Source organism: Plasmodium relictum (assembly GCF_900005765.1).
Source record: "Plasmodium relictum strain SGS1 genome assembly, chromosome: 8".
In the NCBI taxonomy this organism is placed as follows: Eukaryota; Apicomplexa; class Aconoidasida; order Haemosporida; family Plasmodiidae; genus Plasmodium; species Plasmodium relictum.
Window position 1 is genome coordinate 452497 of NC_041686.1, and position 16922 is coordinate 469418.

A 16922-nucleotide genomic window follows, 5' to 3' on the forward strand; every position below is an offset into this window, starting at 1 on the left:
ACAACGTACAAATAAACTTTTTAAAAAAATATTTTATTTTTTTTATACTTTTTTGTTAAGAAATTTTTAAAATTATTGTAATCTTAAGAAAATTATTATATTTTTCTTCACAAATTTATAATATTTTAATGTATTATACATAATTATTATTAGAAAAAAATATATTCATTTTTTTTCCTAAATAAATATATAATTTATTAATTATTCATAATAAAATAGTAATATTTCTTTCATTTTTTTTTTTTTTTGTTATACATTTTTTTTTGAAAAACTTCATATAATTTAATGGTAAGATAAGCATATATAATTTTTTTTTTTTTATATTTAATAAACTTTGTACATAAAAGGAAGAAAAAACATTTTTTCTTTTTCTTTTTATATATTTTAGGAGAGGGGAGAAGAAAAAAAAAAGATATAGCTTTATTTACTAATAAAATGATTCGAATAATTATTTGAATATTGTATTAAAAATTAAATTAAAATAACGAAACTGAACATGGAAGATTTATTTGAAGTAAATAACAATGATACAAATTTGTATAATGATTTCAATGGTTTAATAAATATAGATCATAAAGAATGTGAAAGTTCAGATGAAGAAAATTTATTCTCAAACATTAATGTTAACAACAGTATTTTATCTTATAAGAAGGAAAAATATTTGAAAATAATAAAACAAATATGCAATCGTAACGATTTGAAATATTTTAACTATTACATTAATAATTTTGAAAAAATACAAAATATTAAAGGAATAAAAGTAAAGGGAGAAAATAAGATATGTGTTTTAGTACTTTGCTTGAATTTTATATATTGTAATTTAAATAATGAGATTATGACTCTACATGAATTAAAATATCAGTTAAAAGAAAATATTTCTAAAAAAAAAATTTATTGCAAACATCTGGCAAAAATTATATTTAATATATGTAATAGATTAGACATAAAAAATTTTATTAATTGTGATTTATTGCCTTTTATGGAGAAATATATAACCAATATGGTTAGGAGAATTAAAAATTTTAATAATACAAATAAAAAAAGTTCAAAAATTCAAAAGAGAGTAAATATATTTGATGATATATTTGACCTTATAAATAATTGTAGTGACGATAATTCATTGAAATCAGAAAATAAATCTTCTAATGAAGACTATTATGGAGAAGTAAAAGAAGAAAAAGAATTAAAATATGCTAATAGTCTAAATAATAAAATTAAAAAAAATATAAGAGCAGATATGAGTAATGATGAAAGTAATAGCAAAAAAAAATATAGGGCAAGTACAATTCCAGAAAATGAAAATGTATGTATTAATGAAGAAGTAAATGAAGAAATAGAAATTAAAGAAAATTTTTTATATAATTATTCTTCATTGCACATTGAAGATATTAAGGATGTGCATAAATTAAGTAAATTCAATAATTGTAAATTTGAATCATTATATAAGAATAGTAGCGATTATTTCAAGGATAAAAAAAATGATATTAATGAAATTAGCAATAATTATTATTATGATAGCAATGAATATAGTATCTTAGATTGTAAAAATTTTACAAATAGTAATCATGATGAATATTATTCTGAAGAAAATAACAATATTAAATATGAAAATGAAAATATATTATTAACAAAAGTCCCAAAAAAGTATAATGTAGAATCAAAAAAAGAAAAGCAAAACAACGAAAAAAAAATTATTGAATATTTAGAAAAAAATATTACATTACTTTCTTTGTATTCTTGTATTTTATATTCTTTTTACATATTATGGAATCGTCAAGAAAATTTAGATATGAATGTACATAATAATAAGAATAGATGCTACGGTGGGAATTTACACTATCTCCTTTGTTCATGTGTTATTATAACATTTAATGTATTTAATATTAAAATAAAAGATCATTTTATATGCTACTGCTTAAATGTTACTCAACATGCAATAATATCAAAAAAGAAGAAAATATTAAATTTTTTTTTAAATACAATTAATGAATTCTTAGGAATAGATATAAGTTCTTATAAAAAAATATTTTTGTATATAAGAGTAATTTTCAGTAATTATATATTAATACAAATGTATTTATTTTATATTATAAAAAAATATAAATTAATGAATAAAAATAATTTCTTATTTTCCTTAAAGCAACTTCAAATATATTTAGCTAAATTATTTTCTATTATTCAAAAGAAATTCCTTAATTTATCTGATATTATAGTTGACTACAATTTTTTATTTCGATCTGAATGTGTTTATAAAAAAATTCAACAAATAGTTTCTCAAAATCAGGATTTTATATATTTAAAAAGGCAAATAAAAGATTTAATTAAGAACTATTTGACTGAAGAAGAAAAAAAAAAATTTTATGAATACAATTTTAATGAATCTTACGATATAGATTTAAGCAATATCAATTCTTATCTAAATAAATTAGTATCATACGGATTACTAAATAGTGAAGATGCCAATGTCGATGATTCTCATCAGACTCATAAAGTAAGTGATAATTTGAAAATAAAAAATATTCATTATGATAAAACTTCTAATATAAGAAATATAAATATAAACGGAAAAAAAGCACTTAACTTATCTCTCCATAGAAATGTGAGTAGGAACATAAGTTATAACAATAATTATATTAGTATCAATAAGCCTGTTAACAATTATAATAATAATGATACAAATAGATGCAATGATAGTACAAATAGTAATATTGATAATAATTCTTTTAGTTGTAATGCTAATAATAGCATTAATAATGATTGCAATCTTACTAATAATGATTATAATAATAACAGAGATAATAATGATGAAACTACTACTACTACTACTACTACTACTAATAATAATAATAATAGTAATAATAATGATTATAATAATAATACTAATTATAATAATAAAAATAATAATACTAGAAATAACAATGATAATGATGCTAATAGTAATAATAATATTAATATTTTTAATTATGAAAGAATTAGAATTATTAATTATGGCAGCATCACTGCTAATGGATATAATCAATCACATAAAATCCATAGTAATAATGCATATAATAATATTTTGGACAGTAAGAACTTAAATTGCTATAATAAATTAAATAAGAATAGTAACATGAAACCATTAGTAAATAAATTGAATTTTGTAAATAATATTGATTTGGAAAATTGCTTAAAAGATATGAAAAATTTAGGGAATTATAATTTTTCAAATTTTTTAGAAGAATATGATACAATAAAAGATGGAGATATTTCACTAGATTTTTTTAACCATATAGATATTTTAAAAAAAATAAATTTATCAACTATAAATGATAAAAATATAGAAATTATATGCTATTATAATATAAAAATAATTGTACAATTTTTATTTTTTACTATTTTAAAAAGTGTTATATATAACTGCTACTCTTTAAGTTTTTTTAGTTTAAGTAATTTACATCATTTTATTTCTTGTAGGAAAAATTCGAAAAACATTCTGTGGGAATGTAATGAAGAAATAGAAAATATTAATATTTTTTTAAAAAAAAAACTAACTAGAAAGCTAAAAGAAACTAAAAATAAAAAATACAGCCTGGAAAAATACTTTTTTTGTGAACAAATTTATTATATAGAAAATTTTCAAAATTCTAAATTATATAAGGAGAACTTTGAAGAATTTTTAAAAGACAAAAAAATTATCCTAAAAAATATAACCGAATTAATAAAAAATGATGATGCTAATGATGTAAATAAAATTAATTGCGTAGGAGATTCAAATATCCATTTTATTTCGAATTCAAATGAAAATAACTACTTTACATATTCAAATAATAATAATAATAATAATAATGAATATAATTATAATTTTATGAAAGAAGGAAACATACAGACAAAAGATTTAATAGAAAATAGAAATAATCAAAAAAAAGGGAAGAATAAAAAAAAAATAAAAACAATAATATATCATTATGATGTATTACATGAAAATTTTAATGAATATAGTTATTTAAAAAAAGAATCATTCAATTTTTTTGATAATATTTATAATATTAAGATGATGAAAGAATATAAAGATTTAGAAATAGAAATTCTAAAAAATAATTTTAATAAATTCCTATTCGGTATGTTCAATAATATGAACTATTCATTTGGTAGTAAAAAGAAAAAATTAATAAAAATGAATAATTGCTTGTATCATACATATCATTTAATAGGAATTAAGAAACTATCGAACATTGGTTATATCTTTACTTTTAAAAATGAATTGAATGATAATTATTCAAAAGTTTTAAAAACTAAGTTTTCTAATATATTGTCCTTAGAAGATGTTAACTTTTTATTTAATAGATTCTTTTATTTTTTATTTAGTTACATAAAAAAGTTTTGTTGTTTTTCTAATAAAAATGGCAAAGAATCTGATTTAGATAGAAAAAGCTTAAATACAGTTGATATATGTTTATGTAATAAGATCAAATGTTGCTATAAAATTAAAACAATTGTTGTATTTGGAAACTTTTAAAAATACCTTTTATAATATAAAATATTCACATTTTCTAATTTGTATTTTTTTATATTTCTTTTCATTTATGTATTATTTTATTATGTTTAACTTATTTTTTGTTAATTCCTTTTTCTTGAATCTTTATATTTTTTGTCATTTTTAATGATTTCTTTAATTTTATATTGCTTAATTCTTTTTATTTTATTCTTTTTTTTATTTTTTTTGTATTAAATATTTCTAGTTACAAAATAAAATTTGAACTAAACACTTTTTTTATAGTAAATGTAAAATATATGTATCTTTGTTTAAATTAAAAAACATAGCCTTGTTTTTAAAAATATTAAAAGTACAATAAAAATGAAAAAAAAAAAAATAGAAAAAAGAAATGTTATAAACAATTGCAAAAATAATCAAGTTATTTCAAAAAATTTCAACATTTTTATACAACAAAAATTACATGAAAAAATAAATATATAAAATTTAACATATTAAATTTTTTTTTCTCTCTTTTTTATTTTAAACATTTCATAAATTATTAAATTAATTCACACTACCTCAATGTTAAAAATGAAATGAATATAATATATATATATATATATAAGAAATAAGAAATAGTAAAATTGAAAGAAAAAAATAAAAAAAACACAAAATAATAAAATCATGTAAAGTAAAATAAACAAAGCTTTAAAAAAAAAAAAAAAAAAACAAATAAGTAGCATCACTTTCAATGAATAATATAAAACAATTAAAATTTATTTTTAATGCATATTCAAAAAGTGCCAACGTACTAAAAATTAAACAGTAAAATATATTTTTTTGTTTTTTATATTAACTTTTACATTCTTTTAAATTTAAAGCAATTCTTCTCTTTTTATATATTTACAGGTGGTATAAATAAAATTATAATTTTAATGACTTTTTAGAATTCAAAATTAAACTCATAGAACCTTTTCTTTTTTTTGATTTTTTTTTTAAATTTGCATCAAAATTTTTTATTTTTTTTTCATTTTCTTTTGTGTCTATGCTTGATGCCACATCAGTATTTAATTTTTCGTTTTTCAATCTATATCGTTTATTTTTTTCGTTTTTATTTAAATTAAAGGGAGATGATGTAACAATTAGTTTTTTATTTTTTTGTAATTTCTCGTTCATTTCTATGCTTGAATCATATTCTTCTACAAGACTATTATTATCTAATTCTAAATTACTATTTTTTGATTCATTTCTACTTATATCATATTCATTATTTTTTTTTATCTTATTTTTTTTTTTTTTTAAATCATATTCACAATTTTCACTATTAACATCATTTTTTTCGAAAGATTTTTTTGTTTTTGCATAAGTATTATCTGCATTATTTACAACACTAGAAGTTTCTTCTTTTTCTTCTAGTTCATCCTCCAAACTATCACTTGCTTTTTTTTTATTCTGAAAATTTTTTAAATTTAAAATTTCTTTATTTTTTTCATACGATTTTTTCTTTAATTGAGTTATACTTTTTAAGTTCTGATTACTACAGCTATTGCCATTATGAATTCCTTTTATATTATTACATTCTTTTTCTTCTAAATCTTGGTTTTTTTTTTTTTCTTTTTTTTTTTTTTTTCCATTTTCCTCTTTTTCTTCCCCTTCAACTACTTCCTCTTCTTTTTCTTCTTCCTCCTCTTCTTCTTCTTCCTCTTCTTCATCAACATATGCATCTTCACCAATATCACCATCATGCTCTTGCTCATTTTTTTCTAAATCCTCTTGTTTAATTTGCTCTTTTTTATATTCATTCTCTTGTATGTTATTTTCATCATTTTTATAATTTTCAATATTTGTTTCTTCTTTTTTTTCTTCTTTTTCTTTTTCCTTTTCTTCATTATTATTTTCCTTTTTCTTGAAAGAACATTTTTTTTTTTGATTTAATAAATATTCATGGTTTTCTTCATATTCTTCTATTATATTATTATTATCAACATCTTTTCCTACTGAAGAATTTATCTTTTCTTCTTTCTTTTTTTTTAATTTTTTTTCTTTATATTTTTTATCTTTCATTCCGTTTAAATTATCTCCGTTTTGTTCTTTTTCTTCAACATGTAATTCTTCACGGTTTTCCTCGTTCTCATTATATATATGTTTTTGATTAGATAGTATAACATTATTATTACTTATCTCATTATTATTCAAATGATCCAAGTCTATTTTTTCTTTTGCAAAAGGCTTAATTTCCTTAGTTTGATCATGAACATTATCTGTATTATTTTTAAAAACATTTAACACATTATCATCGAATTTAGGGTTATCATTAGAAGTAGGAATATTTTTTATTTTAGATTTTTTATCTTTTTCATTATCATTGCTTAAATTGTCCATTAAAAAGTAGTTATTATTTTGATCAGTTAATTCTAATTTTTCTATTTTATTTAAATCTTTTAAATTGCTATATTCAAAATTTTTCATTTTTTTTTTCTTTTCTTCATTTTTTTTTGAGTTTAAGTTCTTGATATTTACATTAGTCATAGAATCTTCCTTTTGATTTATATCAAAACTTAAAAAGAAATCATATAACTGGCCTACTTTGTATCCTTTTAATTTCAACTCATTTATATCTTTTAACATATTTAAATTACTATTACTTATTTCCATTATTAATAATCTTTTGATTAATAAAAAGAATAAAATAGGGAGCTTCATATTTTTGCAAAACTCTACTTCTTTTTCATTTAATAAATCTAGTGCTAAAAAGGTTTCTATATTTAATTTTTTATTATCTTCTGCTTCATCATCCTTATGCTTTAATTTGTATTCCTTTTCTTTTTTCGAAATTTTTAAATTTTTTGTTATCTTTTCACAATTATCCTGTTTTATTTTTTCTTTAGCTCTTCTATTTTTTTCTATTTCATACTCTTGAACTTGTTCTATGTTTTGAAGCCCCAACGCTTTCCATTCTTGTAATTTTGTTAATCTCTGACGAAGTTTTTGTTCTTCTAGTAATAGTTGTATGAAATATTCGTGGTGCTGAGGAGAATGAAATCTAGACAATGGCTTTAAGGCAGCATATAGTTCTTTTTCTTCTTTTGTTCTTTTTTTTTCTTTTTGCAGTTGTGCTTTTGTATCCAATAAACCTCTTTCTATAACAGTTCTTTTTCTGTATATTCTTTCATCTAATTTTGAATTATATATTTCTAAAACTTGCAATTTTAACTCTTTTTGTTGAGGTAAGTCCGAATCCTTAAATTCCATATCAGCTAATAAGAGTTCTGCATCATTATCATATTCAATATCAAAATCTCCTCTTAATGGCCAGTACCCAACAATCTGAGTTCGGTTATTCTTTTTTGATTTGGGTAGAACATATTCTTCGTTTTCATTAATATCCTTTTCAATGACTTGCTCAATTTCATAAGGGTTACCGTCCGGTTTAATTAATAGTCTTTTATTGTCAGGTAAAGGTGCACAATTTGACCTTAAATAAAAATTATAGTAATGATTTTCACATTCTTTATCACTTTTTGTAATTTTTGCAACAGAATTTACCAAATCAGCAACTTGTTCCCAATTACCAAATCCATATTTACTAATTCCATCTAACAATAATAACTCTTCTTCAGCACTCCAATTCAATTTATATAACGGAAAATCATACTTTGGTATAGGAATATAATTATGATAATTATAATGTTCACATTTATCTGATTTCATTTCTTTTCCACTACTAAAACAATTAACACACAAATCAAAATCAATACATTCTGCACATCTTATACGAATTGTATGAGTTATATCTTTGTTACAAATATCACAATGATAATTGCTGTCGAAAATGTCCTCTTCAATTATACCTTCCATGGATGTGCTACATAATTCTAAATTACCTTTCATTGGCACACTTATTCTTTGTAATTCATTCATACTTTCTAATATTTCATAATTATTATTTCCTTGTATTACAGCGTCTTTAAATATAGGAGCAAATTGTTGAGAAATATTCTGTTTTAATGGTATACTTTGTTGTTGAGAAGAAACATTCTGCATCTGTTGTTGCAATTGTGATATATTTTGCATTTGTTGTTGTTGAAGTGACATATTTTGTTGCAATTGTGATAAATTTTGTTGCTGCATTTGCGATATGGTTTGTTTCTGTTGTTGTAACTGTAATTGTGATATTCCTTGTGATTGTTGTTGTTGCGGTTGTGATGTACCTTGTTGTTGAATATTTTGTGATAGATGTTGCTGATGTAATAAATTTGGTTGTAATTGAGGTATATTTTGTTGCTTTTGTTGTTGTTGTTGAATAAATAATTGCTGTGGTGTTAACTGACAGTGTTGAAGCATATATTGGTGGTGCATATAAGGATTAGGAATCCAATCATATGGAATCTGTTGATGTGGCATTTGTTGAGGCATTGATGATACCCTTTGTAAAAATGATGACGGTTGCTGATACATATGCATAGAGCTGTTGGGAATAAATTGCTGCATATTTTGCTGATTTAACGTTACTTGTGTTGGTGCTTGATTAGATTGTCTATGAAGTTGTCCTGATATGGATGTTGTATTAAGATTTTTCTGATTGGGAATCAATTGCTGCACATTTTGCTGATGTTGCAACAATTGCTGTACATTTTGCTGATTTGGCAATATAGGTTGTATATTTTGCTGATTTTGTTGCAATAACTGCTGAGTATTCTGCTTATTTGGTAATATATGTTGAACGCTTTGTTGGTTCGGCAATATGTGTTGTATATTTGTCTGATTTGGTAATAAATGTTGAACGTTCTGCTGATTCTGCAAGATATGCTGCATATTTTGTTGATTCGGAATTATCTGTTGAACAGTCTGCTTATTAGTTAAATTGTGTTGTAAATTATTCTGATTTTGTAAATTGTGCTGATTTGGCATATTCTGAGGATTTTGCTGCACTATATTATTCATTTGTTGAGTATTGTTTTTATATGGAAATTTTATTGGTATAGAATTAAAATGATTTGATGAATTATTCAACGCTTGTATATTTGAGTTAGCTTTTCTTTGAGTATTGCATTGATCCATTGTATTCATTGAATGCCTTTGTAATTTTTGTGAAATTTGGGCATTTCTTTGATCAACTGGATTTAAGGATAAAATTTGTGGCATTTTTAAGAGAGATACATTAGACTGATTAGGGATATTTTGTTGATTAGAAATATTTTGTTGATTAGGAATATTTTGCTGATTTGGAAATTTTTGTTGATTATTTTGCTGCATCATACTTAATTGATGTAAATTTTGCTGATGAATTAAATGCTGCAAATGCATTTGTTGCTGAATTTGAAATTGTTGATGTAACTGATTTTGTAAAAAATTTGAAGACAAACAATGTTGTGTATTTATTTTATTTTCGGATTGATTTTGTTGTGATATGTATTGATTTGGTTTTTGTTTAATTAATTGTGATGGCTGCTTCATATCCTGCATATTATCCAAATTATCATAATGCATATTTTGATTATACTGATTTGGCATATTATTTATCAATACATTTTGAAAATTCATTATTTGATTAAGAGGTATATTGTTAATTCTGTTCATCCCTGATAGCATATTTAGATTGTTTTGAGAATTCTGATTATTCAAGTAATTCATAAAATTTATATTGTAGTTCATATCTGTACCAGTTTTATTATTTATATTATTTGTAATACTTTTATTTATTCCTATTAATTTATTCTCTTCATTGTTAAAAATATTATCATTTTTATGAATACCATCATTATTATATACATTTTCATTACTATTTATAATTTTATCAACATAATTATTCATCATATTATTTATATGTTCATCATTGTTGTACATTCCCATATCATCTATTTTCATTTCTTGCATAATAGTACTATTTTTACTATTCATATTTTTATTCTTATCAATATTTTCATTTTTTATATTTTCATTCAATGTATGTTTGTTAATACTATTGTAACTATTACTGTTATTATTCTTGTCATCTTCATTATCTTCTTCATCATAAATATCTTTATTACTATTATTATTATTATTATTGTTGTTATTATTATCATCATTGTTGTCATCATTTCCGTTATTATTACTATTTCCAATATTATTATTATTATTATTACTGAAATTGTTATTATTATCATAATTATTGTTGTTATAATTGTTGCTATTATTGTTATTGCTATAATTGCTATTATTATAATTATTACTATTGTTATTATTATTATTGCTATAATTATTATTTGGATAGTTGTTAGAATAATTGTTATAGTTGTTATTTCCATTACTACTACAATATAATTTAATATTCTTACAACATTTTTTTATATATAATTTCTCATCATTTATATCGTTAATTAAGAAATATGGCCTATTTTTTCTTTTTAAGAAACTATTTTTTTTTGATTTTTTTTTTTTAATATTAAAACATGGTACATTTTTTGTATTCTGAATAATTCCAGTTGAATAAAACGCTTCTTTTTTATTTATAAAAATAATAGAAGCTCTTTTTTTATTCCCTTTTTTAAAGTAACGTAAATATAGGCTATTTTTTTTTATATTTTTAAAGACATTGATAAACGTAAAGGAAAGATTATCGCATTTATAATTTGATTTAAATTGGGAGCATGGATTTTTTTTTTTAGCTGAAGGAAATGTGTTATGTTCTTTCTTCGTTTTTATATGGATGTTCCTATTTGAATAAAAATCATAAATTTTATTTTTGAAGCGATTACTTAAAATGAGTATACATAAAGTATTTTTTCTATCATTTTCCATATAATTATATTTATTAAGTTGAGTATCTCTTTTTTGTTTGTTAATGTTACTTAATGGAGTATACATTATTATATTTATACTAAGATTGCAATCATTATAATTTAAGTTACGTTTCATTTTATAATCAATGTTATATTTGCTCAGAAAATAGTCGTAATGAGTAATATCATTACACACTAACATATTTATGTTCTTTTTAATATCAAAGATAGTATCAAAATTAATATAATAATCATTGTTTGAATTTTGTTTTCTCATGATTTCATGGTTTATTTCAATGCAATAATTAATAACATTATTTTCTTGGCTAATGAAATTTAGACAATTATTCAAATTATTTATTTTTATTATAAATATATTAACAAAGAAATTATTATACGCAAAGTTAGACAACATAATTTTATTCATTGATGTCTGATTATTTGATATTATAACTTTATGACATAAAAAAGATTTTTTATCAGTATTAATATTGCAGTATATCTTATATAAGAATTCTGTATCTTTTTTTAATGCTTCATTCATCATCTTTCTTTTATAAAAATCATTACTGATCATTTCATTATTTAATGAATTTATATAATTAATAACAAATTTAAAAAATATGTAATGAAAAAGTGTTAATTTTTTTTTATAATTCTTATTTTTAATATTGCTAACTTCCTTTAAAATATCATTGTTTCTATTATTAAAAAATGAATTACAATTTAAATAAAGTTTCTCTTTTTCCTCACTACTTATATAAAAATATATTTTATTAATAGCTTTCAGTAATGGAATTAAATTTTCTATTTCATTTTGTTTTATTTCACTTGATTCAAGGAATAAAATATTTATAATATAGTTCTCTATTAAGTTGATCAAACAATATAATAAAAGAAAATTATTTTTAACTATCTCTCGAGTTTCATTTTTACATTTCTCAATATTTAAAATAATTTTTGCTCTTGCATTACATTTTAATGTATCAATGAAATTTTGTATATTTCTATAATTATGAATTCTTTTATTTATAAAATAATTTAAACTATAGTTACAGATTATTTCAATTTTTTTTTTTTGCAATATAGTAATATAATTCCTGAAATTATTATTTATCTCAATATTTTTTTTTTCTATTCTATTTTTTTTTTTTTTTTTGTTTTTCCTTTTTTTCTCATCTATATCAATATTTCTTACTTTTTCAGAGCTATTTTTTTTTTTTAATTCAAAAATTTTATTACAATCTAAGTTATTTATTTTCTCTTGTTTTCCTTCCGTATCAACATATTCTATATCACTAATAGGTACGTTAAAAATTATATCATTTTTTAATTCTGTCTTTTCTATAATTTGCTCATTGCTACAAATATTTATGTTATTATTATAGATAGTTTGTTTTTTTAATTCTAATCTTTTTAAATTCTTTACTTGTTCAATTAATGCTTCAATAATTATAGCTTTAAATATTTGTTCATTATAGTTTCTTATATGATTTTTTTGATATTCTATATAGGAACAAAAAATTCCATAGTTTCTTTCAGTGGTTAATACATATGGACAAAATTCATCATATTTATATATATTCATTATATAATTAAAAATAAATAAATATATAATTCATATAAAAAATAATAAATGATAAAATAATATTTTTATATAACTTTTGATTATTCTTTTTTTAATTATTTTCGGCTTGAAATTTATTAACACTGTAAAAAAAAAAAAATGAACTAGTGTTTTATTATTATCTTTTTTTTTTTTTTTTTTATGATATAAAATAAGGTTAAATACAAAGTAAATCATTCATAATAAAATGCTACAATTCATAATTGTCTGTAAATCAAAAAAGATTAAATATATAAACATTATCATCATTATTTAAATTATTACAATCATTAAAATTATTTTGAAAACTTATATAATATATATTCTCCTAAATCTTCTCATAAATTTTTAGCATCCTGTTCAATAATGCATATATTACCCAAAAAAATTCAAAAGAAATTTTTTTTTATATAAAAATTTTTTTTTTTTTTTCTTTCTAAACAATGTTTTTTGCATTCATTTATTATATTTCATAAAATAACATAAATAAGATTTAAAATTTAATTTTTTTTATTTTTTTTTTTACATGTTTTTCTTATATAAAAAAAAAAAGTAAAAAATTGAAAAAGAAAAAGGCTAATTTAATAAATATTTTTTTTTTTTTTTTTAAAGTGCAAGTTAATATGTGAAAAAAAAAATATTAAGAAAAGCATATTATATATTAAAAAATGAGAATAATTAAAAAAAAATAAAATAAAATATTGAAATTTAAATAATATACCTTATATAATAAATATTAATAAAAATTAAAATTCTTATATATTTAAAATGTTTTCGTTTTATATATACTTATATATTCTTTTATAAAAAAAAAAAAAATTTAATACAAAAAAAAATTTTCATGTACACAATTTTAATTAATTGAGCAAATAAATTTTTTAAGTAACAAATTTCTGCGATAATTTTATCTGATATACCACATTTTTTTTTTATAAAATTTTTTTTTAATTTATTATTCTTTTAATAAAATTTCATTAAAAAGTTATATTATTATTAATATATATAATGATATAATTTTTTTTTTTTGTTTTATATTTAATAAAATGCTCAATTCCAAAAAAAAAAAGAATCAAAATTTAAATTACTTTCTTATGTAACAATAAATTCATTAAATATTAGTTATAAAAAAGTATACAATCAAAAAAAAAAAAAAAAAAAATACAACACAATGATACCTCATTATTTACAATTTTTTTATGAATTTAATCAAATTAATAAAAAAGTTTCAATTATATTTTTAAAAAAATATTTATTTGAAATTTCTAAATAGTATTTAATCTCTGAATATACAATTGTATATTCATACCTGTAAATGTGTATAATTTATGATAAATTTCTTATTTTATTTCATGAAATATGCATATGCATAGGAAGCTATATTTACATAGCAGAAAATAAATTATTAAAAAAAAAAATAAAGCAGTTGTATGTATTTATGAAAAAATTGTATAGATGCATCCATTATAATAATAAAAATACTTATACAACTATTTTTAATAATTCATTTTTATGTATAAGTAAATAATATATATATAATTATATTAACTTAAAATAATCTAAAAAAAATATAATAAACTTATATTTTTTTAGAACAAAAAGAAACAAAAATCTAATATTTATAATTTTTATTTAAAATAAATATTAATAGAAAAAAGTCAAACGCGATTGGCATTAACAAAATATAGATTATTTAATAATTAGAAAATGAAAAACAAAAAAAGTTGACAAAATTTAAAATTATCTAAGAAAAATAAATAAATAAAACAAAATAAAATAAAATAACTACATAAATATTATTCTTCTGATTATTCAAAATATAAAAATAATTAAAAAAAAAAAAAAAAGGATATAAATTTCAAAAAGTATAGATTTTCATTTATTTAAAATTAAAATTGATATATCAATTGTATATATTATAATGAATTTTACGATAATATAATTTGATACTTTCAATTAATTTATTTTATTTATATAAAAAATAAAAATGAAACAAATTATATATATACACATATATATATTAACATAATTATTATATAATGCTTTTTCTCCTTATTGTCTTTTTTTATTTCATATATAAATTCATGATACTTTTTAATGAAAAAAAAAACTGTCTTAAATTTTTTTTATATAAATTATAAATAAAACATAAAATTTTTTTATATGTCAATCTTTTCCTAAAACTTAATAAAAGAGATATATAAAAATTTATTAACATTATATATATTATTAATACGTCAAATTACATTTTTTAAATATTTTTTTATATCTATATGTCCAAACAAGCTTTTATATATAAATATTAAAATTTATATAAAAAGTTTATTAAAACTTAATGGTTAAAAAACAAAATATATATATATATATATAATATAAAATTTAAGTAAATTTAAAGGAAATACATATATATGTGAAGATTAAACATTTTAAGTATATAAAAATATATTTATAAATGTATTAAGTATAATTTTTTTAACAAAATTTGACATATTATCACAAGGCATAATGTATTAAAAAAACTATTAATAATTGTGAATTAAATATTAACTTATTAAAATTTATTTATTAATTATAATTTTTTTTTTTATTTTCTTAATATCTTTTTATAATTCAAAATGAAATTTTGAATGCAAATAAAAAAAAAAAAAAAATTAAAAAAAAATAACGCAAATAACTCTAGCGAAAAAATAAAATGATATCAAATAAAATTCATACGGTCTATTCATACTTCTTATAAAAATTTCATAGAATATAAAAGTAAAATAATGTATAAATTAATAATGAGCTCAATATACATAAAAACAAACAAAACATAGAATAGTACAAGGGGAAAAAAAAAAAATATATATATAGAATAAGCCTTTACTAAATGTTGGTATTATATAAGTATGCATATATATATTACATGAAATATATAGAAAAAAAACATGATTTATTTTTTAATTTAAAAAAAAAAAATAATTTTTTTTTTTTTCTTTGCAAAAAATATAAAAGAAATATTTCTAACGATGTTATAAAAGAATATAAAATATCTATGCCCAATAAAATGAATAAATATAAAAATAATATTTTGTCTTAATGTGTTTTTACATAAAATGAATAGGAATTTTTTTTTTTTTTAAAGCTATTTTTATTAAGCTAAAGGAATTTTTTGTAGCTATTCAATATTATTTTACATTTTTTTTAAATTATACATATAAATACTTAAATAAAATTAACAAACTATATTGCATATCTACATTATTTTTAAAAAAAAAAATAAATATATATAAATTCTATTTGTTATACTATTATAATATAAAATAAGATTTTTTTTTAAATATAGTTAAAAATTCTATAGTTGCTACTTTACCTATTTATATACTATCTTTTTTTTTCTATGATTACACGTTTAAGTTCTTTAAAAATGTATTAACGCACCTTAAAATTATGTACTGGTGCATAAAAATATGATAAAAAAAAAAAATTAATGTTTATTATATATATATATAATTTTTTTCTATTTTCCTTTTTTACAATTTATTACAATTCACAGTAACTTTTTTTTTTTAATTTTTTAAAAATATGAACTTCAAATTTATTCATTTTATAAATCATTATAATTTTAAAAAGAAACACATAAAATCTTGCATTTCGAGACCTTTAAAAATAAACAATTTTTTTTTAAATGAAATGTTATAAATTAAATATTAAATGTTATGAGTTTTATAATTTTAAAAAATAAATAGGAATTATTATTTTAGATGTGTACTAAATAAAATATACTAAAACTATTTAAAGGAATATTAATTGATTTAAAAAAAATTTTAAGTTGAAAAATAGGTACTTACTAAATATGATGATATCTATAAGCAAAATGCTTTAAAAAAAAAAAAGAAAAAATATAAAGAAATATATAGAAAAATGAAAAATTTAACATTTTCCAATTTTATTTATTTTAATATTTCATATATGTAATAATATTTTTAAATATATATTCATATTTTTTTTTCTTTTAATTATATTAGTTTTTTAAAATCTCTATTTCCTTTTTTTTTTTTAATTATATTTTTTCTATCGTTATACTTTTTTTCTGTTCAATTATATTAAATTTCTTATATCA

At 18.8% G+C, this 16922-nt stretch overlaps 2 protein-coding genes across 2 annotated transcripts; one reads left to right on the forward strand and one right to left on the reverse strand.

The window, feature by feature from the left end:
- Positions 1-496: 496 nt before the first annotated feature.
- PRELSG_0812400 (conserved Plasmodium protein, unknown function) lies at positions 497-4495 on the forward strand (the record flags this gene model as incomplete). The annotated part of the gene is made up of 1 exon (XM_028676188.1): positions 497-4495. One exon carries the CDS (start codon positions 497-499, stop codon positions 4493-4495), a length of 3999 nt encoding a protein of 1332 aa, XP_028532703.1.
- An 882-nt stretch (positions 4496-5377) lies between these two features.
- Positions 5378-12805, reverse strand: ADA2 (transcriptional coactivator ADA2, putative; the record flags this gene model as incomplete). The annotated part of the gene is made up of 1 exon (XM_028676190.1): positions 5378-12805. One exon carries the CDS (start codon positions 12803-12805, stop codon positions 5378-5380), a length of 7428 nt encoding a protein of 2475 aa, XP_028532704.1.
- Between the last annotated feature and the right edge of the window lie 4117 nt (positions 12806-16922).